This window comes from Cynoglossus semilaevis, chromosome 18, assembly GCF_000523025.1.
Source record: "Cynoglossus semilaevis isolate Cse_v1.0 chromosome 18, Cse_v1.0, whole genome shotgun sequence".
Classification (NCBI taxonomy): domain Eukaryota; kingdom Metazoa; phylum Chordata; class Actinopteri; order Pleuronectiformes; family Cynoglossidae; genus Cynoglossus; species Cynoglossus semilaevis.
Window position 1 is genome coordinate 7,823,973 of NC_024324.1, and position 25,372 is coordinate 7,849,344.

Consider the following 25,372-nt stretch of genomic DNA (forward strand, 5'->3'; position numbering starts at 1 on the left):
ACTTATTAACTCCTGCATAAGCCATTGCTACTCTTTCATATTAACTTCTCTGTGGGATTGACTCGTAGAGAGGTGGCTTCAACCACTGGAAGGTCATAAATTGAAAACTGAGAGGCATGGGAATGTGCTGCGGCCTTTAGTGTCACAGCTGCTCTGGTCTACTTCCTCCCCTGCTACATTTCCTCATTTCACTTCAGCCCACATGGCTGTACAATATGGGTGGGTGCTGCCTGGTTAAAAAAGCCAAGCAGGGCTAAATTATAGACCCAACAAACCCTGGCTTTGATCTACTTCTCATTAAACAAAGTAAAAATGAAGTGAAACCGGCAAGTAAAAATAACAAAAAAGACAACATTAACGCATATTAACTTCACTTTTACATTAAAATTGATAAGCTGTCAGACAGCATACAAAATCAATGACTCATGGCTGGGGTCACAGTTTGTCACCTAAAAGGCGGAAGGCAGTTGGTTTAATCGCAATGTACCTACAGTCACAAGTTGTAGAGCCACAGATGTCTGTTAAGAGCACACCGTGTAAAACGCAGCTAAAACGTATAGAGGAACCAAGGGTTATTTTATTAAACCTCAGAAATATAACCAACATAAACGTTAAACATACTGTTAAAAAATAAACCAGTACGCTGTAGTGGAGTGTTAAATATTTTCTCACAGAAATGCACCCAGACCTCATTGTACAGCTGGAAGGGTATTAGCTACATTTTCTGAAAATGAAGTCGTCGAGTGAGAACAACAACAATGTGCCATTCGACCATGAATGTTCAAATGTATACACATCATTTAAAAACATTAGAACACGTTTAGGATAAATTTACTCTTAACGATAATAGTTAATAGATAATAGTTCCGTGGGCTTTTTGTGGAGAAAAAAAATCGCTACAGCTATGATAGCAAACTAACCTAGCTAGCATTAGCCATCTGGTTAGCTCGGCTTCGTACTTTATAATTTCTCAGCGACATTATAGAGACATTTTGGGTGTCATCATTTGAAGAATAACATTAAGCTAATTCCAATGATAGCAGGCGAAACGAAAATTGTGATAAGTGTCTTCACGAGCACAAATTTCCACAGAATACGCAGCAAACAGGCGACTGATTAGGGTTTGCGGAGCGAGCTAACGTTAACGTGGCTACAGAGTAACGTCTACTAACACAATTACTAATTTAGTTAGTTGATCCTTGTTCTAGTTGTCATATATGCTGGATTCAAAATATGAAACTCAACTTTTCACGGAAATTCAGCGAATCGGATTCGGTACTACTAAGTGTAAGACCATAATAGAGACGAGTAGTGTTGAGTTTTTGTTTGTTTTTAAAAGCTGGTGTGTTATTAGCAACTTACAAAGTGCAGGCTGAACATTGAAATCCCGTGACTACCCGAAGAAAGTGGAGGGAGAGCAGAAACTGCTGTCAGGTCGCCGTTTTGTTCCTCTTCAATGTGGCAGCTTCTCGTCGGAAGTCGAGATCTGTTGTCGAGGAGGAGCCTCCTAGGTTTGTCGACACCCTCATGCCTCGGAAATGTGACTTCTTTCAAGGCGACCAAAGTTGATGACACGTTACTACAGCGAAAAACGAGTTGGGTGTCAACATGGAACGTTTTTGAGAATTCTACATTGTTTTTCACAAATGTCATTTATTTCAACCTGCCTCTTTAGCACCCACATTAATAGCTTAAACTAAAAAAGACAGGTTTAATGTTTGCGTTTTATTGATGAATAAATGTTATGGCAGACCTCACACATGATAATGAGAATAATTGTGCAGTTAAATATAAAATATATACACCACGACAGTTTGCTCAAACCACTTTGAATCCTGTTATTCGATTCCACGAAACCAGGCGTGCTGACGTAAAACCCCTATTGTCAAGTACTTAACCAAGATAGCGATTTTTCCAACGTCAACTGAATGCAGCATTCAGGGTATGGCGTCAATAGGACGTAAGAAGAATCCGGGTGCGTGATGACAGCTCACCATGGTGACGACAGTTCCAGAAAATAAGTACACAATATTATCTCTGCCCTCGTGGTTTGGGAACATACATATTTTAATTCCCTCCGTTCATTCAGGCCTCTAATTTCTAAATCCGGCTTTTGAATCTTTTCACACTAGGACGTTTACAGATTTTTGGGGTTTTTCAAAGAGGGAGATTTTATAATAAGTAAAGTGAACGTCACAAGGGCACACGCACACACACATATATCATGTAATATATCAATGTATTAATATGTGGTTAAAATTAATAATACCAACATATTAGAAATAATTAGCAACGATGCTAACCTTTCTCTCCTTTTTTGTCAGGCTGGTCTCTGAATATGAGTATTTACCCAGACGGTGGCGGTAATGCAACTCATAGAACGTGGAGCGTTTACGTGGTAAAGCTTGAAAAAGAAGAATCAAAGCGAATTGTATAAGCTATCTTATTCTGATCAAGCAGAAGAATGACTATCCTTAGGAAAGAATGAATCTTTGTCATGGTTTACCTAGTAACCTTTGAACAACACTAAAACACTGCAAATATTTATGTGTACTGTTTATACCACAACACCAGAAACTGAAAAAAAAACCAGACAATTAAGTGATGTCAAAGTATGTAAATATATTTTTTAAATAAAATAACTAACGAACTGACATCTGATGTAACTTGAATTTGGTAGGACAAACGCTGTTTTTGATGTAAACATTACGGCAACTCAGACAAGAATTGGTCAGCGACTCTGTAATTAAATATCTCCCTCTAGTGTCTATTCTCTCGACTTGCAACACATTATGTGGTCGTTCGTCACATTCAATCTTGAACCAAAAATTGCTGTAAATATTATTACTAAAATTGCCATGTACTGTACTGTAGCGGACAGAAATGATAGACGGACTCCATCGTACAAGAAAAGTTTTATTGATGTGGTATCAATACAATCAAGTACTGTAGAATTTATATAAGCAGACAAACATTTTCCATCAAAAAGAGTGCATTTTATAAAACAAGTCCACAAATAAAAATCCTTCACAAACAACACTAAAATGCTAACTAGAAAATATTAAAGGCTCTTAACTCAATGCTGTTAAATACCATTTATACGTTCTAGGCTTCGGTAGTCGGTTTTTGTATCCCTATTAAATTATCATAAATGTATAAATACATCTTCATAAATTTCATGTGCAAATGGGAATTACCGTTTGTATTATTATTACTAAGCTAAGACAAACAAACATCCCTTAAAAACCGAAGCAAGGCTATTTTTATTTTTATTATTTTTTGTTTTATTTCCATTTTTTTACTTAATTTTTATAAAGTTAAACAAAACACAAAGAAGCAATGTGATGACTGAGACGATACATGAATTTTACTGACACTTCACTTAATGTTTTGCATACCTGGGCAAACTACGCAAGCAAGTGACATTGTCTTATACGTCAAAATTTAAAAAAAAAAAGGACATTAAGTATTAGCCACATGTAACTTACATCACCATAAATCATAAAATTAAAAAGAAAGTGACAAAAAGGCAACATACAGTACATAACTAGCCATGGACCGCTGTGTAGAGCTAACAAAAATGATATAAAGCATTTTTGGGTGTATGTGGTACATTATCAGATGAAAAGAGTTTTGCAAGTGCAGTATTGTATTATATACCTATACATAAAATACTGATTTGGCCTTCTCCGAGCAGTGCCCTTCTAGATCAACTTACTGTTATGTATAGGGACACAACATGTTTTGGAGAAACAACAAAACAAAACCACTCAAACAGTAGACATTCATTCTTAAGGCTAAGCTCAGTTTAGGACCGTTAAAGTGTACACTGACATTCCTCCTCAGGGAATAAGGTAGTCATAATCATGTGTAATGATGGTGTTTGAGAAGATCTAGATTTTTTTGCTTATCCTTAAAGCCATGTTTTCCAATTGTTTTGATGAACCCTGACCATAAAAATAAACATCTGGTATACTGTACTTCTCTTTGGTCATGACGTAGTCGGACACAGAATTATTGCACACCATTATACCTCTCATTGGAGCGACAGTCTACATAAAATAGCCCATTCAGTGTTATCAGAAATGTTATCTTCCTACTGCATTCTCTGAATCATATCCTGTCATTTATGTCTCCTGTAAACCATCCATGACACGTGACCACATTTTTTCTCGCTTTTCTAAAGAACCATTAGATCGGCAGGTATTTTTTCTCCAGTTTCTTCTGGAACAAAAATGGGCTGTGAGCTCTTGCCAACGTTTTGTCAGTTTATTCAAGTTTATTTGTGTTTTTACGTTGAAGCCTTCAAGACCTGAATGCCAGGGGCATAAGGTGTAACCATTGCCATACACATGCATGCTCACACACATATTTACACAGTGACAGAGCAAAAGGTACACCTTTAAGAACACATACATTCACAGGCACACACACACACACTTGTATTGTTAATGACTTATCCACCAGAAATGAGTTAATACAAAGCTCTCACCTCTAGCCTACCACCTCACCCAGAAAACTGGTAGGCATTTGTTGAAAGTTACGCAACCAGTATTTTGCAACCCGTGGGCATCGCTCAAGTCTCTTTTACTTATTCATGGAGTAAATGCTCGCTGAATCTCATTTTCAGCTGTTTACTTTGACGTTAACCACTTCTAAAACCTCCCGCCCTTTGAGCCAGATGATCTATTAAGCTTAACAATAAACCAGATAATTTTCACACAACGGTGTAGAGAGGAAATGGAAACTCTTTGTCTCCGCCTGACGTTTTATTTTTGTGTGTTTGATTGAGTTTGGTTGATTGTAGGAAATACCAACATCCATCATTTTAACAGTCAGATAGTAAATTTAGAAAGATACAGAAGATTGATAGTATTTCAAGAAAAAAAAAACCCTCTTCATTCTTTTTAATTGCTGGTCAAAAATGTCTCAGTATATGCAATTTAAATAATGACAGGGTGGGATTATGGCCAGAATAACACATCACCCCCAGGGTTTGGTTATGTTGTCCTAGTGATGTCAAAACACTGTGGGCTGGATGTGCAGTCAAAGCTGGTCTGGTACTAGCACATTACGATGTAAGGCACTTTATCGTCAGAAGAAAACGTACAGCAACTATAATGATGACGAGGACCAAATACAAACAGGACATTTACGACAATGTCGTAATTACAATAATATAAGCTAGAAAAAAAAAACACCAATGTGAAACACACACACTTGAAGGACACAAAAACAAAGAGCACAGTATTTCATTTCATCCCCTGCTATTTAAACTCTTCATTTCATTCACAAAGTTAATCTTGTCGATGATATCGAGATATTTATGGACGCTGGTGATGGAGGAGGTTATGTGGGACAGAGAAGGAACCCTGAAAAGGAAGAGTGGATGTACTCTGTTGAATAGAGGCCGTTTGCCTGATCTGAAGGCATCTGTACCCAGACCTGGTCACCTTCCTTCAGCTCCAGAACAGCACTGCCAGATGCCTGGTCCATGTAGCCCTTTTTGTATTCATCATACGTGTAGGTGGCTGGAACATTGTTCTTGTAGAGTGCCACCCATAGGCTAGTTCCCTTTACATGCATATGGTATGCAAAGTAGTAGACGCCAGATAAGGGAGCAGTGAACATTCCAGTAGCTGGACTGTACGCATTCTGCCCGTTGTACAGGGTCCTGTCAAATTTGATTGGCATGCCAGAGGGAGGGAATGGTGTTGTGAGGATGGCCGTGAAGGCGGGTGCCACAGAGGCGGAGAGAGGAACTTGGCTGTACACTGACCCTTTCCTGTCCGGTGGTATTTCACCTCCTTCCAACTGTGAATCTGTTGCCCCCGCAACCACTGTTTGACCATTTCCTGAGGGCCCAGGTGGTCCCGGTGGCCCAGGAGGGCCAGGAGGACCATTAAGCCCAGACGGGCCAGGTTTTCCTGGAGGACCTTGGGGACCTATAGTTCCCTTCTCTCCCAGCTTTCCTAATCCTGGAAGCCCAGGTAGCCCAGTTTCGCCCTTCAGCCCTGGAGCACCCTGGGGCCCCATGGGACCAATGGGGCCTTGAGGGCCAGGAGTGCCAGACTGTCCTCTGGGGCCTGGAGGCCCAATGAACCCTGCTTCACCTTTAGGTCCTGGAGCCCCAGTCAGTCCTGGATTACCCGGCAGGCCAATATGTCCTGCTTCTCCCTTAGGGCCAGGTTTTCCAAGTGCTCCATTAAGCCCAGGGAAACCCTTTTCGCCAGAAATGCCAGGTTTTCCAGGGGTTCCACTTGGTCCTTGGTCACCTCTGAGGCCAGGAAGTCCTGGAGGGCCCTGTGGCCCCAGGTCTCCCTTCTGTCCAGGCATCCCATGTTTACCTGGATGTCCCATTGGTCCTTGAAGTCCTGGAGGCCCTGGTTGTCCATCAAGACCTGCCTCTCCAACTGGGCCCATCATTCCTTGCTCTCCTTTGTCTCCTTGTAGCCCAGGCAACCCACCATTGCCCTTTTCTCCTTTTGGTCCACCCAGACCAGGCTTTCCATAGCCAGGGGGCCCAGGAAACCCAGGCGGTCCCCTCGATCCTAATTCACCTTTTGGTCCAATTGGACCTGGTGCTCCTGGCAGTCCATCCACTCCAGGCTTACCTATTCCAACTGAACCTGGAAGACCTTGTGGCCCAGGGACTCCTGCCTCTCCTGGCTCTCCTCGATTCCCAGGAAGTCCTTGATCTCCTTTAACACCAGGCATTCCAGGCAAACCTTTTGGTCCTGTTTTTCCTATACCTGGTACACCAGGTAGTCCACTATTGCCTTTGAGCCCAGGAGGTCCTCTAATACCTGGAGGCCCTGGTTTGCCAATACCGTTCTCACCCTTAATCCCATTTTCACCTTTTAGGCCTGGAATACCCTTTAGTCCAGGTTCTCCTCGTGCCCCAGGGGGGCCTCTTATACCTGGGAGTCCTGGTTTGCCATTTAGAGACAGGCCAGCTGGTCCAGGAAGGCCAGGTTGCCCTGGAGGACCTCTAGGGCCAGGTTCACCCCGAGGTCCAACCTCACCAGTTAACCCTGGCATACCATTTGGTCCAATCTTTCCTGGAAGACCTGAAAGTCCAGGTTTACCTAATCCTGGAAAGCCAGGAGGCCCTGGAGGTCCGACCTGGCCATTGAGACCTGGCTTCCCAAGTCCGGGTTTTCCTTGAGGCCCTGGTGGCCCAGGTGGACCCCTTGGTCCGGGTTTTCCTTGAGGGCCTGGTTCCCCCTTCACTTCCATCATGGGTGGCATATCTAACAACACAATAGGAATTTTATTGTTAATACAATTTTTGAAATCAAAAATGTCTGTTGTAAGAACCTGATATAAATAATAACTCTGAGAAGCAAAAACACCAAAAAAAAAAAAACAAAAAAACAATGGTTACAAGTAAATCAAAAATGTATCACCTACACTAACAGACTCCAGGAACAGGAAACTAGTACGTATTCTCTGAATAGATGGGTTTTCTGCATATTTAACTTAAGCCGTGATAACGTTCTTCATCCTTCACCTTGACTAATTTGATTTTAGCATTACAGTGTACAGGAGATATTGTGTATGTTTGTACCTTCTCGGAAGTACTTTATTTGCAGTTTTCCAGTAGATGGGTACTACTCATAAACTGAAATGAACTGCAATGGAAATAAGCAATCAGTAAGCTCATTTGTACTGTCTAATTTGACTCCTGAGAGTGAACTTCTTGTCACTCAATCTGTTTAGTCATCCAGACCAGTTCTTCTTCAATTCTCCTTCTGTAGGTAGGACTATCCCCCACCACTACAATTCCAACACTCTAATTCCCTAAAACAGATACAGTGCTTAGTTTTTTTTTAGCTGCCTATGAAACAACTGACATTATATATTTTAAGAATAAATTCCAAATGTAATAATTTGAAGAACCAGAAACACTCAGTCCCATTATCAATATGAGTACAGCAGACTACAAAATGACCAGAAGGAAATATGAGTTTTGTTTTTAGGACACAAGAATATCTCTGAGGTGAGTTTGGCTGACCTTTTGTTACAGAACGTCATCTCAGCACCAATATGTTAACATGTTTGTCTTCGAGACTGTTGGCCCGAGGACACTTGTTTTGCTAACCTTTATCCCACATTACGTCTAAAAGCTGAATTTCTATTTTAAGGACAGGTTTTTGTTATCATAAACTCCATAAACCATCACTTTCTTAACCCGGAAATTGTTCTTGAAACAACCAACATTAGTCTTCAACTATTTACTCAAGAACATCAAGAACATCTAAAAAGCAATAACAGAGGAAAGGGTTAATCCCTAGAGTTTTATTATGTAAGGCTTCAAAAAAGGTTTTAATTATAATGTGGCACAGGGCTTCCCCAAGTGGCCATTAGTAAGAAACGTCAACTCACATGAAAGTGGCAAGAAAACTACGGATGATAATATTAGGGTGGATATAGTTGTAATAAAACAACAATGAAGTGAAAGAATTGTCAACAAATTTTTAATTTTATAAAAAACCTCTGTCCTTACCTGTTGATAAAGTTCCAGTCGTTAAAATTAAGGAAGGTGAATTAATTAACCCTGTAAAATAATACAATAACAATGGATTTCTTCACCTCTACAAAGGTAATGTGAAAAAGTAATACTTATGTTGGCATTAGTGCCACCCTGTGGCCAAACTGCACATAGCACTTTATCCACGAAAACCTCAGGCTCTGTTTTAGTTTGTGTTCGTTGTTTCATGATGCAGTATTGAGGTATTGATTAGAGTAAAAGTACAGTGATAGTTAATATTTTATAGTTGTTTACATCAGGTACATTTATTTGTAAAGCTGAAGTAAACCTTCGTGTATTACATGGTTTACAAGATATAAACACTGCAAGAGTATCACAATAATTATTACAATAATTATGCCAAAATTAAATTAAATCGCGTGGACAGGATCAAATGTCTCTCTATAAATACATTTTTACAATTACAATTTGTTTAGTCAGATTCTACTTGTACTTTTTTTCATTATCTTTAGGCAGCTTATGCGCTTTTCAAGAAATGTGTCTTAATGTGAAACAGCATATAAATTATTATATTTGTTTAAATGCATTTAAGAAAAACTGTAAATTATTGTTCTGTCTTGCAAAACAGAACTGCTGCACAGTTAAGAACCATTAGAACGCTCCCTTATTTACTGTTGCGTAATGCGGATTTATGTCCACTAGGTGGCAGTAATAGCATATGATTTGTATGAGCCACACAGCGTCATGATTAAGGCCGTTTATTGTTATAACCCTAACTCTTTACCTTCTCTAAAATTATTTCTCAAATTTATTAGTAAAATAATGTCCTTTCCTGCAGTGAACTTCTTTCTTTAAATTGGAGTCAAACTACATTATCTGAGCACAATCCCTCACTTACATTCGTCAAATACTGTACAATTAGGATGCTAACTGGTTCCTAAGGACTGTGTCTAGGGCCCCTCCATATCTGAAGTTCCTTACTGGAGTCTGTTACTTAATCCATAATGTTTAATCGGGCTTCTACTTATCTTACATCTGAAGAGCATGTGTTAAACAGTACATTAACACGCTGCAGATGAACAACTGTCGTGATGAGGTCTCAGGCCTGAAGACCAAGAAGGCACTACTTTATGTGGAAGTATAGAAAAGCTGTGCTTCCAGGAACATTTCACCGTAGCTAGGACAACTGTGATTAATACACACAGACTGTAAATGACACTATGGGGATCACTTACCAACATAATGTCCCTTGCCCTCTCGGAATGGGGGTCCTATGGGCCCTTTCATCATGGGCTGCATGTACTTCATGTGGGGCATAGGGGGGTATCCTCCTGCCAGGGCACACTCACCCAGCATCAGTAGCACGAAAACAGAAGTCAAAAACATGGTCACCAGCATCCTGGGCTTCAGGTGTCAAAAACAAAAGAACTGTTGGAAAAAAGAAAAAAAACAAACAAAACAAATTCAGATGTTTTTCCATTATTATTATAGAGACATCACATATCAAAAACAATGACTCAGCTTTAATTACTTATTGCTTTAAAGATCTGTAGACCCAACAGAGCGATGAGGATTTATTTTATTATTTTCCCTAAAGGAGCACAGAAACTTCTCCATATGATCAAAGTTTAAAAGTAAAAATAACGTTTACGCTCTGTAGTACAGGTCATGGACAATTAGATGTGGTCCCCTGTACAAACCTGTACAAACACACCGTCGTTCTCTCACAGTATGTGTGCGTCTGCCGCAGCAGCCAGGTGGAGCACAGGTACAGGATGTGGTAAGTATCTGGCTGGGGGCAGTGGTTGGTCAATACGGGCAACCGCCGTGAGAGAACTGTGACGGGCAGGTCTGTTGACTTTAATTTACTGCAGGAAAAAGTGACCACGTCCACAAATATTTTCACAACTGCGGTCAGGTATGAACAGGAAACCCTAAGAGAAGCGTTAAGTGTGTTTGTCAATCATAAGTGAGAGAGTCTAAGTGTCCAGAACTGACATCAACTCGTGAAATGAGGTGGAAAAGAAAAAGTCTGCTTCGACTTTCCCCAGAGCCTTTTTTTAATAGCCCTCTCTGGACTGATGACTTGTTGTTAGCTTTTAGCCAAAATGACACAGACACATGTTTACACAGAGCCAAATTCTCATAGAGGTGAAAGTTTTGCTCTGTGTAAACATTAAAATTTACTTTAACTGGTCAAGAATCGATCCTTCTATCTATTTTTCACCCCTTAATCCTGTTCTGGTTTTATAAAAGAGCAGGAGCCAATTACAGCATTCACACTCACATTCACACCAAGGACCAATATACAAATCAGAAATACAGACTGTAACCATTCACATTCAAAACACACATCCTGAGAGTGAGGTTTTGCAGCAGAGAGCACTAAAAACAAACTACTTGACCTTCTTCATCCGTGTGTCAAATATAAAGATAGCGACCATTGGATGTTATTGTCCTGAACATGTGGCCACTGCTTTCACCAGTCCAAACCACAGTATCCTGCACAAGAACAACAGATACAGATTTCAACATGAGGTTGGCGGTCCAGAGGAATACCGTACAGGGGCAGGTATTCAGACGTACACTCGAGGAAAAGATAGACACTGATGTATTGTGAGCTGCATTTGCAAAGACTTGTGGGTTGGATGAGGATATGGGTGAATAAATACTGTGACGTGTGAAATTTATTTAAAGTTGAATTTTGGTGACAGCTTCAGTACTGTGTGCGTGCAGGGTTCCGAACCAGTGAGGTTAGCTCACTAAGGATTTAGTTAGAGCCCGCTCCATCTCTTTTTCTCTGTAGATTTATTCTGAGGCGCGGGAGTTAAATAAACATGGGTTGACGTTTTGTAATTTGAAAACAATCTGACAATTTCCAATTTGAAAAATCACATCAAATTACACACTGCAGTTAATTGAAAGCAGATGTCAGAGCAGACGTTGGGTGAGGTGAGTCCATCACCACGCTGTGTGCACATTGACATTGGTCCTAATCGCAACCACGTAGCCGTGCGGTCAAATTTGTGCTTTACCAAAATGTTTGTCTGGGTTATGGAGCATTTTATTTTGTCATTAAGTGAATCAGTTTAGGCGTGTTTGAGTTACTGGAGAATGAAGCGTTACCGTTTCCCACCAAAGCGCAACCTGTAAAAAAAAAAAAAAAAAACTTACAAAAGCAAAGACAAAGAAGTGAAAGGACATAAACAGGGTGGAAACCAAAAGTGTTTGGTCATTGGCCGACTTGCTGGCTGGCTGGCACGCCGTCTCGTCTGGTATGGGGGTCTGCGGTTTTTGGTGAAGAAGTAATTTTACAGGCAGTTCTGGATGCCCACTATTCAACAGGCATCACGCTCTGAGCACTACCAAAAGTACACACAAAAACACAACACACAAGCCTCGCACGAGCAGCGATCAGACCCAGACGGCGGGTTCACAGACTTTAACAATCTGTTTATCAAATGTTTTCGTTGCAATGCTCGACAGACATTTTTTAAAAAAAAAAAAAAATCTCAAGCAACCCTTTCTGGCTGTTCACCACGAACCACTGCTGGACCCAGAGCTGTGCATGCTCTCTCACACACAAGGACACCATGAAACAAAACGCACACTTTCAGTACGCATGAGAACACAATGGCCTTCTGGTGATTGGTCACGCAGGGCGTCTTGCAAATACTCAAATCATTAACTTCCCTATATTTACACATAAAATCCACCTATTTGAAAACAAAGCAAAAACCAGGAGTAGGAGAACAAAGGAGCTGATGGTGAATCAAAGACTCCCTTAGTCATAAAACATAAGCTGCATCCAAAATTACAGCGAAAAAGCCTTGTCTGGCAGCCGACGTGACACTTTATATGAAACAGATTTTACTGAGAAATGAAATCCCCACACACGTTATAGTATGGCATCCAAAATTTCACAATGAAAGAAACAAAAAAAGAAAAGAAAAAAAGAGCGCATTAAAGAGGGAAATAGCTGAGAGTCTGAGACTCTGAGTTGTAAAACGGGCAGTGCCAGCTCCACCGTTGCATTCTTATAGTCACCACTTTGTTCCTGTTGCCAAGCTGCTGTCAAATTACTGAACGCTACATGTTGTGTCCACGTTCACGAAACTGATGGTGTTACTGTTTTCGGTGCTTTGTAGAACTTTGGTTCTTGTATTTTTGTTGAGTCGATACAGTCAGTTGGACGTGTTTTACTTTTTGTTTTATCTATAACTGTAGATGTGCTACACACTAATGATGGATTAGTTAGGGTTTTAAAAACCTTCACTGAATTCTGACCTTCTTATGTACCTTGACATCAGGCTGTCAGTTGATGATCACTGCTTTAGGCTATTGGTCTCTATGGGCCACTGCCGCCACGTTGAGGGCCACATAATAATCAATAATAATGACTAACTAATTATAAAGAAGGATACTTTAAGGGCCAGATGTTGAGGCTTTGCGGGCCTGAAGTGGCCCGCCGCCTTCGAGTTTGGGACCTCAGCTTCAGGCTCTGTTCACAACATTAATGTCTTGGTTTTCATTGTTCTCCAGACTTGGTGAGAATCAATCTTACAATGGTTGAACGTGGAGGTACGTAGTTATGCTGTTTTATTTGTTTGGATGGGTGTGAATGTGTTCACATTTCCTTATCCTTCATCTGGTCTGTTCTTTTTGTAACATTTGTTTAGAGTTATTGTTAGAATTACTCTGTTATTGTTTTGGAAATGCAGTCTCTGCATCCAACCCTGTCCCACACTCACAAGTTTAGCAGGGGAGTTTTTTTTGTGCTCGTTCAACAAACCTCAGTCCAGTTGCTGGTAATGGGAATGGCAATCCTACAAACGCAAGTCCAGACCTTTAAACACTGAGCCATTTGCTGCAGAAGTCTTTTAGTTTCCTAGTTTTTGGTGTTTGTTATTTATTTTTGAAACTCTGTTCTTCCCCATGCTTTGTATCTGCTTTGTTTTGTTTCTAAAAGACAAACAGGAAGTAATTCACGGCTGCTTTGTTTTCAATTTCACAATTAACACTCTGACTTTGAGGGTCTCTTATTTACATTACAGTTAAATACTTCACAGCAAACCAAATGTAAAACTGTTGGTGCCTTTACAAAATGGAGGTCGGTTAGCGGTTTTCACTCGACAGAAATACTAAACTATGAACGCTGCGGGCCACCAGTGCAGACGCAACATCCTCCAACTATTGTTCTCAGCAGTATCTCAAGCGTCCCGCCCGGCGAGCAGAATAGAGACAGACGGCCGAGATGAGCCCAAGCTAAACACACACTTTCCGAACTCTGTCTACACCTTAATGAAATCAGCAGCACTGAGGAGGTGAGGTCTGAGGTGCTCTGTCTCCATTTCCCTTATGTGCTACGTTCGTCGATCCAGACTGCCAAGCATTTCCTAAACCACTTGCGGCGGAGAGATGATTGGTGCACCAAGTGTGAGGTTTGACTGTCATGGGAGAGAAGAAGAGTGCTCTTGTGTGTGTGTGTGTGTGTGGTAAATATGTGAGTGGAGCAATCATCACCTGAACATTGTCCACTCCAACTGCATCAACGTTTGGTGACAACCACAGGTCTAGCAGAGACTGGCTAAACTGTTCTGGACCAGATATTTTCGCTGACTCATACAGACCGTAACCACAACTATTACCGTCACCTCTGTAAATTGTAACCATGATCCCATAATTGCTAGGCTCTTATTCAACCGCAACCATCTCCGTCTACCAAACTCACCCAACTCACTTCTTGTAAATTCTACAGGCAAAGGTTGAAAAATGTCCACCCTTCTTTTTTTACAACAGAACTAATGAATTTCCAGCACTGTAAAATTCAATGAATTAAATCACCTGCGGTGTATTGATTCAATCTGTAGTCTAGACGTACGAGTGTTAACCGATTCTACAGGTTTTTAACAAAGACCAGCACCTGCGGACGTCAGGAAAGCTCGTTACACACGCACAAACTGATCCAGGGGCTACGGTTTCAGTTCCGAGCGACACAAAGCTCCATTGATCGCTGACCGCTGAGTGGGCTTTGTTCTATACTGTACATACGTTGGTGAAAGGAAAACAGAGAAAGAAGAGAAAGGGCAGCTATAAAGCACCTGGGACTCTTCCAGCTTTTTATTGAGTGTGTGTCCGTCCAACTCGGAGGGCAGACATTTTGTTGCCCAGGATGAGATAACGGTTTAGGACTCCAGTTATAATTTTTTGTATTTTGAATTTTGTGGTTTTCAAGACATTTCAAGAGTATTAGTTTGAGCTGCAAATTCTTGCTATTATTTATCTAAATTATATTCCTTTTTTTTTTCAAATGTAATCCCAGGTGAGCATCCATGTAAAATTTGAATTCATATTTCTAACACTATAGTTAGAGGGCTGCCAAACCATTTAAAGTTGTATTCTCGTTAATCATAGGACTGCTGTGATTAATCAGGAATAATCACAATTAATCGTAATTGTAATTGATCTGCATTCAAATCTAGCCGTGGAGCTTAATTTGAGAGAATCAGCATTATTTAAATGACATCACAGCTTCATCTTCTGTCCTGTTGGCTCTTGGATAAATAAACCTTTTTATAGACTATAATATTTATGCACAAATCATCATTTTTTTATATGGTTCTAAATAAACTTTGCCTAACGACACCGGCTCTTAACAGTAAGTACTCCACCGCTGCTACAAATCCAATGCCAACATGACAACACCTGGTGTTTACTCAGCGTACTACAGGTTTGGTTTGGTCGCCTGTCAGGAAAATGTCATCCCTTCTGGACCAACAACATAAAAGGTTCTGTGTTGTCCTGGGAGTTTTTCCACCAGAGACTATTTCTGTCTACTGATTCACACCTACATGGCCACACATGCAGAACTGTTTAGTCTTTGAATATGCAGCCAAACTGCTTGTGTCATTGCTGTTTTTAAGGTTGGTAAATAACTTTGAATGTCTTTATAACTTTATGGTCAATAGAGGCAAATTATGATGCCTTTATTTAACCTGCAAACTTAACCTTTTAGGATAATAATTTAATTAATATTAATAAACAAATATAAACTGTACTTTATTTTATATTGTATATTGTCACAATTGGTTTATAAAGCAAAGGACCAAAGAACATATTTTCCTCCCACTTATCATTGTTCTAATCAGTGTAAATTTACTCGACTGTTCATCAAGTCCAAGTCATCAAGATGAAATGTATTGCCGCAGTAGTCGACAGATAAAAAAAAATTGGCACGGATGAAATACAGTCAGTGCTGATTTAATCACGTAAACAGGAGGAAGAACTGGGACGAGAGCCAATCAGAGGTAAGATTGTTGTTCAGACAGAGAGAGGGACGTGTTAACGTCCACCTGCTGCTATTCGTCCTTCGGTTCCAGGAATGAACAAGTTAATGATGATTTATGTCAGTTTGTGATTAATCCACATCCAGCATGTGATAAATCAGGTTTAATCATTGGACGGCACTATTAAAAATGCAACGTAATTGGAAAGCCACACAGGTGTCAGTGTGACTGCGAGGACAGAGAGGTCAGATCGAGGGTTTCATTCCTTGATGACTTAAATCTGAGGAAGCTGTATAATACCCCTGGGCGCTTGTCTGAGCGCAGAAGCAGATGTGCTAATCGTGAGATGGAGAGGTTGATGGACTGTGCATATGAAATGGAGCGTCTGTATATTCAAGGACAAAAGGTGAAGCAGGCAGAGTGAGGCTAATTTAATCAGTCACTTTTATTAACCTACAGGACCTCGCACATGTACAGTTGCCATGTGTGGTTTAGGTTGATGGACTGTGTGTAATACAGTCATTGTGTGATATGGTGTGATACAAATTTAAGTCTAATTGATTCATACAGCTCCGAAATAACAAGCAGTTTCATTAAACAAGTGGCAAGGGTGCATTAAGGAAGACCTAAGTCAGTGGTTCACAAACTTTATTTTGGCTTGTGACCTTATGTTGACATATGGAGCCGTCGATCAAGATCCGCCAGTTCAAATATATTTACATGCTGCATTTTATCTAAACTGAAAAGTATACAGTTGTTTAAGATTGTGTGTGTCTGTGTGAAGTATTTCTAATCATCATTTTAAAAATAATAATAATTAATTGAAAAATATTACTTGATCATGACCCCACTGTGGGTCCCGACCCCAGTTAAGTTAAATAAACAAGGGTTACAAACTAAATCATAGTCACCTATCGTGCTTCGAGTATACAGCAGGGAATGAGACGAGCTGAGGTTGTGCAACAGGTTCCTATAAATGATCCTCCAGTTACAGTACAGCATGGAGGAGAAAATCCAAGTCTGTGCACAGACAGACAGACACAGCTATGCCTTTCTGACCCGCCAGTGCACCTAAACCCAGTATGACTGCCTGATTAGGCGATTGAGAGAAAAGAGTAAAAAAAAAAATCTCCTACAGGCCAATCTGCTCCCACCTTTCCAGAACAATAAGAGTTCTGCTTTTCATTTCAGTCGGACAGGTCAGTGAAAGCTCTTGTCCGCACTCTCAGAGACCAACCATACCAGAAGTTTAAAATTAAAACAAACACAACCGGAGTCTATAACCTTGAAGGAGATTGCATGTTAGAGGGCACAAAGGAGATGACCTCACCTGTAAAGGGAAAACTCTGGGAATATAATCCTCAGTAAATCAGAACAATCACTGTTTCTGCAGCGGCAGCCCCAGTTCTCTGGTTCCCCATATTCTCTCCTCCTTAAGCCTGGGCTTTTCTGCACCACTCATTGCTGGTGTGAATACTTTTATTGTTTGCTGCCAAGACCTGACCAAGCAGGGCTTTTTTTTCCTTCTGTAAGTTCACTGGTACTGACACATTTCCAGCTCTGTTATGCTTAATTTAACAGAACAGTAAAGTGACCAAAAGTAACATAAAGAAACTCAGATGTGTTAATTCTTAAGTAGATGTAGATGTTAAACCACATTAGAAGGATGTAGAAACGTGCTTGTCATATATTTATAAATAAAAATATAATCTAATATTGGGCCACGTGGTGCATGAGTGGGTATTCTGTCCTGCCGTACAGCAAGGACATAATCAGTGTTCTCTCACTGTTTCCTCCTTCAGTCCATTAGATGCTTTAAAGGTGTGTGTGTGTTTGTGAATGGTTGTTTGTCTCTTTATGTGTCCATTTGTGCCATGGACTCTTCAGGGTGTAACCCCACCCTGGCCTTCTGACTGCTGTGATTGGCTCCAGCCCTCCCACAGCACCTTACTTTTAAATCTTGGTCAAAGTTGGGCAACCGTGTATTTTGGCATTCAGAAAAATAAAGATAAATTCAAACTGTGTCTAATAACAGCTACAAATATGCAATATCACCTGTCAACCACTGGGTGAGCAGCTGCTCTCTTCACACAGAGACGAGCGTTGTTAATGATCTGTACGTCTGTAATGAACTACACCGGGTTTGGCCTGCATTACAGTATGTCTTGCATTTCTATGCCCCGTCTCCAAGTAGCTATTAGCTCGTTCCTTTCCCTGGGTGGGCGGCCTCGCAACTGCCAGAATACGCAGTACCTGCAGGCCAGAGAACACAAGAGAAGAAGAAGAAAGGAAAGAGCTCAAAACAAGTTACCAAAAAAATGTATCCAAAATAAGTTTGGAGTGAAGCTTTTTGATTCATGTGATTCCCTCATGTGAAAATAATGAGTTGGTCGGGGGCAAGGAGCCAGTGCCAAGTGACGGGAGGGAGCAGGGTTCTACTTGGGATTCTGTAAAGGTAAGGAATGGTGTGCATGGGCTGAAAGGGGAGGGGAAAATGGGGGGGGGGGCAAGCACACACAATCAATTGTTCCATTCTGTTTTGCAAAGGCTGGAAAAATTATCCAAGCTGCACGTAGCTACGGCCAACTTCCAGGAGGTAAAAGCTCGAAAGGTTCTCTTGTAGTCTGCTTCTATCAAAAGATCCTGTCGTTTGACACTGCGTGAAACACTAAGCTATTACAGATCTCATTGTCTGTGTACCTCTAATGGTGGCGAAATAAGACGGAAAGTCATGTCAGGGAAGAGAGCAGGAGAGCAGCTTATGATCACATTAGAGAGGGAGAAGAAAAGGAGAAGTTATCAAAGAGACGTAAAATCACGATGACAGGGGAAAATAGTCAAATGAGAAGAACGCTAAAAAGTAACAGTCTTGGCTGGCGATGTCCCCTCTGAACATCTCACACCCTCCCGCTGGCAGCCAGAACGCCTTCACACATACATGCACGTGTCACACAGGCCCAAACACACTTATCAGTTGGCAGCAAAACAAAGAAGGAGGCCTGCTTTTCCTGTCAGGAGTGGAGAGAGACAGGAAGAAGAATGGAGAGGTGGGGGGGAGATTATAATTTAATAAGGGGCAGGAAATCTTGTCAAATCCCTCTAAAGGAACCGAAATGCCTCTGAGCTACAGGCTACTGGACTCCACCTGAACGCTCCTCACTGGTACAGAAGACGGAGACGACGGGCAACGAAGCAAACAACAGGCAAAAAAAGAGAGGGCATAATCCGCTCAACTACTCAGATTGTAAAAAAAAAAAAAAAATAGCATCAGTATTCAGAGTAGTGAGACATGATGGGGTGAGGGAGGGGTGAACCCTGGACAGTTCACTGGTCCATATCAGGGCCACATGTACACACAAACAACAATCACACCTACGTACAGTCATACAAATGGTCAGTTTAAAGTGTCTGATAAACCCAGTTCCCATTATTTACGTTTATATATATTTGTCAGAGTGCCAGAATTAGGGGGCCGGACACTTAAACAAAATGAACTAAACAAAACACATTTTTGTCTAATGGAAGGAATTTTGTCATGTTCTGGATTGGACTGTTTGGTGGGCCAGATTGGGCCCACAGGCCATCAGTTGATGATCACTGGTTTAGGGACTCGGGAGCGTTAGTTATAGAAAAACCCATGCACACTTTGAGACTGGGGCACTGAAATGAATATTATGAATATCAATATTTTACAATTAAATATTTGATTGAAAAATGCATCTTCTGATTAGGGTAAATATATGATGTACATAGGGTTATTTCAATACAACAAACCAGTACAGGTGATACACAGAGAAAATAGATAGATGATAAATAAGAAAATAAAAAAAAATATTTTTTGGCATCCATCCACAGTGTAAAGCTGTTGCTGCTGTTTCTCCCAAACTAGAGGTCAAGAGGTCATGTCCATTTGATGTTTACATGATGTGCTTGATGAGGGAATCGGATCACACAGGGTGGGAATGCACAACTTCAGTAAAGTTCCTGTCTCTCCAGCGGTGGTGGAGAATTGTGTTTACACAGTGTGGACGTGCATTTAGGAGCAACTGTGGTCCTAAACCAAAATATTAAATCAAAGAGGCCAAATGTTCAGCTACTTACTGTGCACCACAAGTCGGAATCAAACTTTACATTGTTATTCTTCGGGAGATCAGAACCATATTTGCGATCCCTTTCTTTTCGCAAATTGATTTTTTTTCCCCCTTTCAAACTCACGCTAGCTTTTTAATGGAAATTCAATGGTTAGTTTGAATCCCATTTGAAAATCATTAACTGTTCATTGGTTTGCGCTTGAATGATTGCTCACTTAAAACATGGCTGACCAAGGCCGGCGTGTTTCATTCTCTAGGCCTTTGCCAACGAAAGAGAACCCACACGGAGGGTCCTTTTACACACACTTACAAACACACACACATGCACGCACGGCAACCAGACCACCAGCATGTCGTGCAGAACTCACTCCGACTGTGGTCCTCCCACCCCACCCATCAGGATCAATGCAGGTCTTTATTAACAGCTGGCAATGAGCTCTGGTTGTGTAGAATGACGCTGCCAGCTCTGGACTCCCCCTCCTCCCCCACACCTCCCCCCAATCCACTGCTGGGCTGCATAAACACGGCTCTGTGAGTGGCTGTGTATGTCCTGTCTGTGAAGATTGAGTGGTTTTCTGACAGGGGAAAAGGTTCGAAGCAGCTGGGACACGTAAAAGTGAGAGTGCAGGGAGGAAGTGACATCAGAGAAATGATGTCAGCAGACGAGCTCGTCAATGTGGTGAAATAATAAAATAAAATAAAATAAAAAATGCCACTCGAGATTGAGATTTAGAACAAGTCAAAACGTAGATGAAGGAATGGTCTGTGACACCGTCTCTAACAACAGAAACAAAAGTGCAGTGTCAGTGGAGCGAGAATGTGATAAGTGGGATTTTTACTGTGGCTACATCTGTTCAGTCATAATCAGTCTGCCTCACTCTTATGAAAGGCATAAAAGAAGCCAGCTGGCTGCTGACGTGCCCCCGTGGGGGTCATGGAAAAGCTGGGACAATACCAAGTGATACATACCATTGGACTAGAGAAACAGTAGATCCAATGAAAGCTATAGGAGACACCACAGAGCAGCAGGGGTCAGACCAGACGGAACTCTGTGGTGCTGTGGGACGTTCAAGACAGTCAAGTAAAGATGTCAAGACTGAGACGTGAATCATAACAGGTCCTGTTTTACATGATGTGTATCATAGTATGAGATTTCAACCAAAACACGAAACATAGATATGCTAAGCATTATTAGCATATCTAAATGGTATTAGCAGCCTGGTTGGTTTATATACAAATATTAGGCACACATACCAGAAGTATTCAAGGTTCAATAGTATGTTTGTTACTGAAGGGTTCTACACACATGCTGCTGTGAATGTGAACCATCACAGCCATGGTCTAGTTTATGAATCCACACTGATGTCCCTGATTGGTCACATGTGCCTGAAATCAGTTGCAGTTAGAATTCAAATTTTACCCACTGCGTGTGACTGATTACAAATGTCACAACTGTTCAGTTCTGTAGCAGGCTTGATCATTACTGTAAAAAGGAGTAGGAAACTGCAGTGTAGTGGTGTTACACTCGCATTTTCAACCTAAAAAAAACTGCGAGGATAGAAGAATACTTCCATCATTCTGGACCTTAAATATGAGCAGATATTAGATACATGTGAATTGACATGTGATTGATTAATCATAACCAGAAGAGGTCATCCAGAATACATGATAGTACATACACATGTGGTACTATTGTGTTCCAGTTGTGTATTTCTATTAAAATTTTAATATCATGTAGCTATCTGTCATAAATTCTACAATGTTCCCTTTAAAAATGTGCAGAAAGTTTTAAGTGTCAGTGGGTTAAACTTGAGCCAATTTATATTGGCAATAAAATGTACACAATAAAACTGCATGAAAATGAAAGAGCTTCCAACACATATAATTAATAATTAATTTATATTAATTATATACATGCATTATATCCTCCCTAAAAGTTTCTCAGACGCTCTCTCACTTGTACGGTTCCTCCCTCTCCCGTCCCCCTTCAACACGAACGACTGGGCTGACTCCTCATTCCATTCATGTTTGTGTGAGTGATTTTATAAAAGCCTCTCTATGTATTAAACCCAAACCCTTATCTTCACTTTTCACTTTTTAATGACATAATCAATTCGAGCCAGTCATCAGCAGCGTTAACCCCTTCACTCCCACACTGCACGTTAACATGTGACAGCAGACACCGTATACAGTACAGAGACATCTGTAAGCTATAGGGTACGGCCATATATCTCATGTTTGGTGTAAACCAGGGCGAGGGAATCATTTCCACACCCATTAAAAAAATCTGAACAAATTTGTATTTAATGTAAGTTTTGGAGCAGTTAATCAGGAAGGAGGGAGGGAGGAGGCAAAAACAAAAAACGGGCATTAATGACAACAAGTTCTTCATATATTATAGTGTGGAGCTGAATGAACTCTGTTTCCTCTGCCTTGTCCACCTGCCTGTTGGAATTCGTACAGTGCTGCCAAGAGCCAATAAAAAAACAAATGCAGCATTTGCAGTGCTGGAAGCAGGAACAACCTTTTCATTATGCTACGTTATGTCCAGGAGGTTGAAATTAGGTGGAAATGAAGGAACACTGGGCCGAAGAGAAACAACCGTCCTTGTTTTCTGAAAGGATCGTTTCCTTTGTGCGTCCGCTGCAGTGTGAGAGTGGCTGCATCACTCCGCACACATCTAATGGATCATTAAGGTTGATTCCCGAGATCAGATAGAGAGTGTGTTTATCTCTAACCTGGTGTTTGTGAAAAGGAGACATTCTTCAGAGTCTGCAGCTCGTACAGATTGATGGGGCCTTGCTTAGATAATCATCGGGCCAAAGGAGGGCTGAAGCAGCTTCTTTGTCTGCACTTGGCAGCTGGAAGGGACGGGAGGATTGGTGGGAGCAATATAAGAGTTAGAGAGGAATAAAAGTCACACCACAGACATGGGAGCGAGACGCTCTGTTGGACACTGGAGGAGCCGTGGGGGTAACTGGAGATGGGATCCTTAAATAAAGCTTACTCAGCATAAATAAATCAAAACAGACGCGGCGAGAGTGAGATCAGTCCGTCTGTATTTATAGGAAGCTCGGGGCACATGTGTGTAAAACATGTGGTGGATGCAGCTGGTTTTTTGCTTTAGGTTTACAAGTTCTTGTATTCAGAATTCCCCCAACTTCAACCCTGTGATGGATTATGTAATATCTGTACAATCTGAGGGGCATCCTCGTCAACTCATGAATCATATTTTTATTAACCCCATGTTTATCAAGCTGTCTGCATTTTGTATAAGAATTGGTGGATACAGAAACAGTGAAGGAGTGAATTGTGATCCGTCCTCTTGAGGGATGAATTTTAAAACCCAAATGCATCATGGGATCAGTAATATGACAGTAAATTTTTAATGCATTCACTCTCCTTATCTGTCTTATTTGTCTTTAGAGTCTGTTACCACTGCCCCCAAGTGGTCAGAAAATCAAATTTTTGCAGCTTTGGAAATTCCAAAAAGCTTAATTACTGTACTTTCACCACTGCACAATGACTCCACTGTGCAGTGTAATGCACAGAGACTAGAAAGAATGACAGGATGAACGGTAGATCTTCATATTCAGCAAACAAAATCCCACAGGGTGAGGGAGACAAACCCAAAAATATGACAGACCCAGCGAAAAAAAAGGAGTGATAAGGATAAAGAAGGGATTTGAACAGGAAGAAGCTGCTGACCCTCCCTGTTTGTTTATTACTTGTCTCTCAGCAAATAAGCACAAGGTGGAGATAAAGAGCACAGTGGAAACATCTTGAACTCTCTAATAGATATCCACAGATAAAAAAACAATTCTAATTGAGATTTTATTTGTCTCTTGAATACACCCTGCTGTGCCAAACGTGATAAAGTACACACCAGATACTTTAACACACACATAAAAGAGTAAGTGATTTATCAAATCATTAAGGAATGTGGCCTTTGTTTGATCCACGTAGCAGACAGGCTCAGAATTCAGAACAGACGATATCATCTGCAGACTTATTAAGGAACTTGAATGACTTGCATCGACCCAAACACAGCCTTAGAATCACGTCCAACTACTGACTCAGCGGTTTCATGTACAGACGGTGGAGGCTGATGGGAAGAGGGGATAAAGAGAGCTGTTCCTAAGATGATACAGCACATGCGGCCTTGGGAAACCTCAGCTCAACTCAACCTCACTTTCTGTGGGAATATAAAAAGCACCTCAGTGACTCCCCGGGCTTGGTAAAAAAGTCGTACAGCTTTGAAAGCCACACTCTTCAATTGTTACCCAACTATTTTTACCTCTATCTCTCCTTTCGTTCCAGTCCACCCACATTACAAATCCCTCACTGACATGTCACTGACATCAGAGTGGGACCGAGATTAAAGCAAGGGTGAGGGGTGGCGTGGAGCAGCCATTGGAGCAATTTGCCCTGTGTCTGTCCAATGTTAGCTCAGTTCTACTGAGGAGAGTAGTCCGGGGAACTGAGGGGCTTTTATTCCCTCTTATCCAAGTGGCTTTCTTCAATGCCATTTGACGTTTCTACATCTGCTTTCCACACATGTCATATTCACTTGAGCATAGTCCTGCTTTGCCCATTCACACCTCACGCTCTAACATCTCTGGAAGTGTGTGTCGGTATGGAAAGAGACCCGACCGCACTGCAAATTCAAGAAACAACTTAACTTCCCTTCAACTCTCAAGTCTGCTCTCAATTTCATCAAAAAGACACTTCCCACTTGGCAAGCTCTGTCAGAATCTATCAAATCACAATCTATCTTTCTATCAGCACCTCCGTCTTTCCAACTGTGACCCACTGTGACCCAACATGGCCTAGGAAATGTCACCAGTTGTATAAAGCAGTTGGAAGAATCAGAGAGCAGTTGGAGTCACTCCTGGGTGTTTTCTTTGTATGCTCGCCCACGTAGATTAATGAAGGTTAAACAGTGTTTAATACTGACTGTCTTTGGAAGGTATTAAATACTGTAAGGCTGCAGTACTAAACCCTACAGGTCTGCAGGCTAATTTATCAAATACGACAATGCAGATGAAACTAAAATCTCAACATGTCACAACATCCAACAACAAAGATCCACAAAGAAAAATAATGTAGAAAAAAAAATAAGTTTGTTCTGCGACATCTAATGTTATAACCACTGAGCTCCAAACCGGGTCATGTGGTACCAATCCATGGTGAAAAAAGGGTAAAAAAGCATAATTTTTATTAACCAGTTTTCAGCCCAAGAAAAATATTTCATTTTGAAAAAAAAAAAGACCAAATTCTCTTTCTCATTACAAACACTGTTTGACATTTGTCAAGACTCCAGTCAAAATAAAAGTCTTTGGAGGGTGACTCTAAAAAGAATAGAGACAGAAGAAAAGCTTCTGGCTTCCAGTTTACAGTCATTATAGTCCTACTAAAATTATAGGTTAATGTCCCCTACAATGTCCATCGTGGTGTTTATATATATATATATATATACATATATATATATATTTATTTAT

General features: G+C 40.9%; 1 protein-coding gene across 1 annotated transcript in view; it reads right to left on the reverse strand.

Annotated features, from left to right (window-relative positions):
• The window catches only part of col8a2 (collagen, type VIII, alpha 2), a 47,573-nt gene that overhangs the window by 9,255 nt on the left and 12,946 nt on the right, over window positions 1–25,372 (reverse strand). The window contains exons 3-5 of the mRNA XM_008331430.2: window positions 9,730–9,922; window positions 2,304–7,253; window positions 1,363–1,579 (exon numbers count right to left, since the gene is read on the reverse strand). Of these exons, the coding sequence (XP_008329652.1) occupies window positions 5,350–7,253; window positions 9,730–9,892 (2,067 nt within the window). The 5' untranslated portion in view covers window positions 9,893–9,922 and the 3' untranslated portion in view covers window positions 1,363–1,579; window positions 2,304–5,349. The remainder of the gene's footprint in view (window positions 1–1,362; window positions 1,580–2,303; window positions 7,254–9,729; window positions 9,923–25,372) is intronic.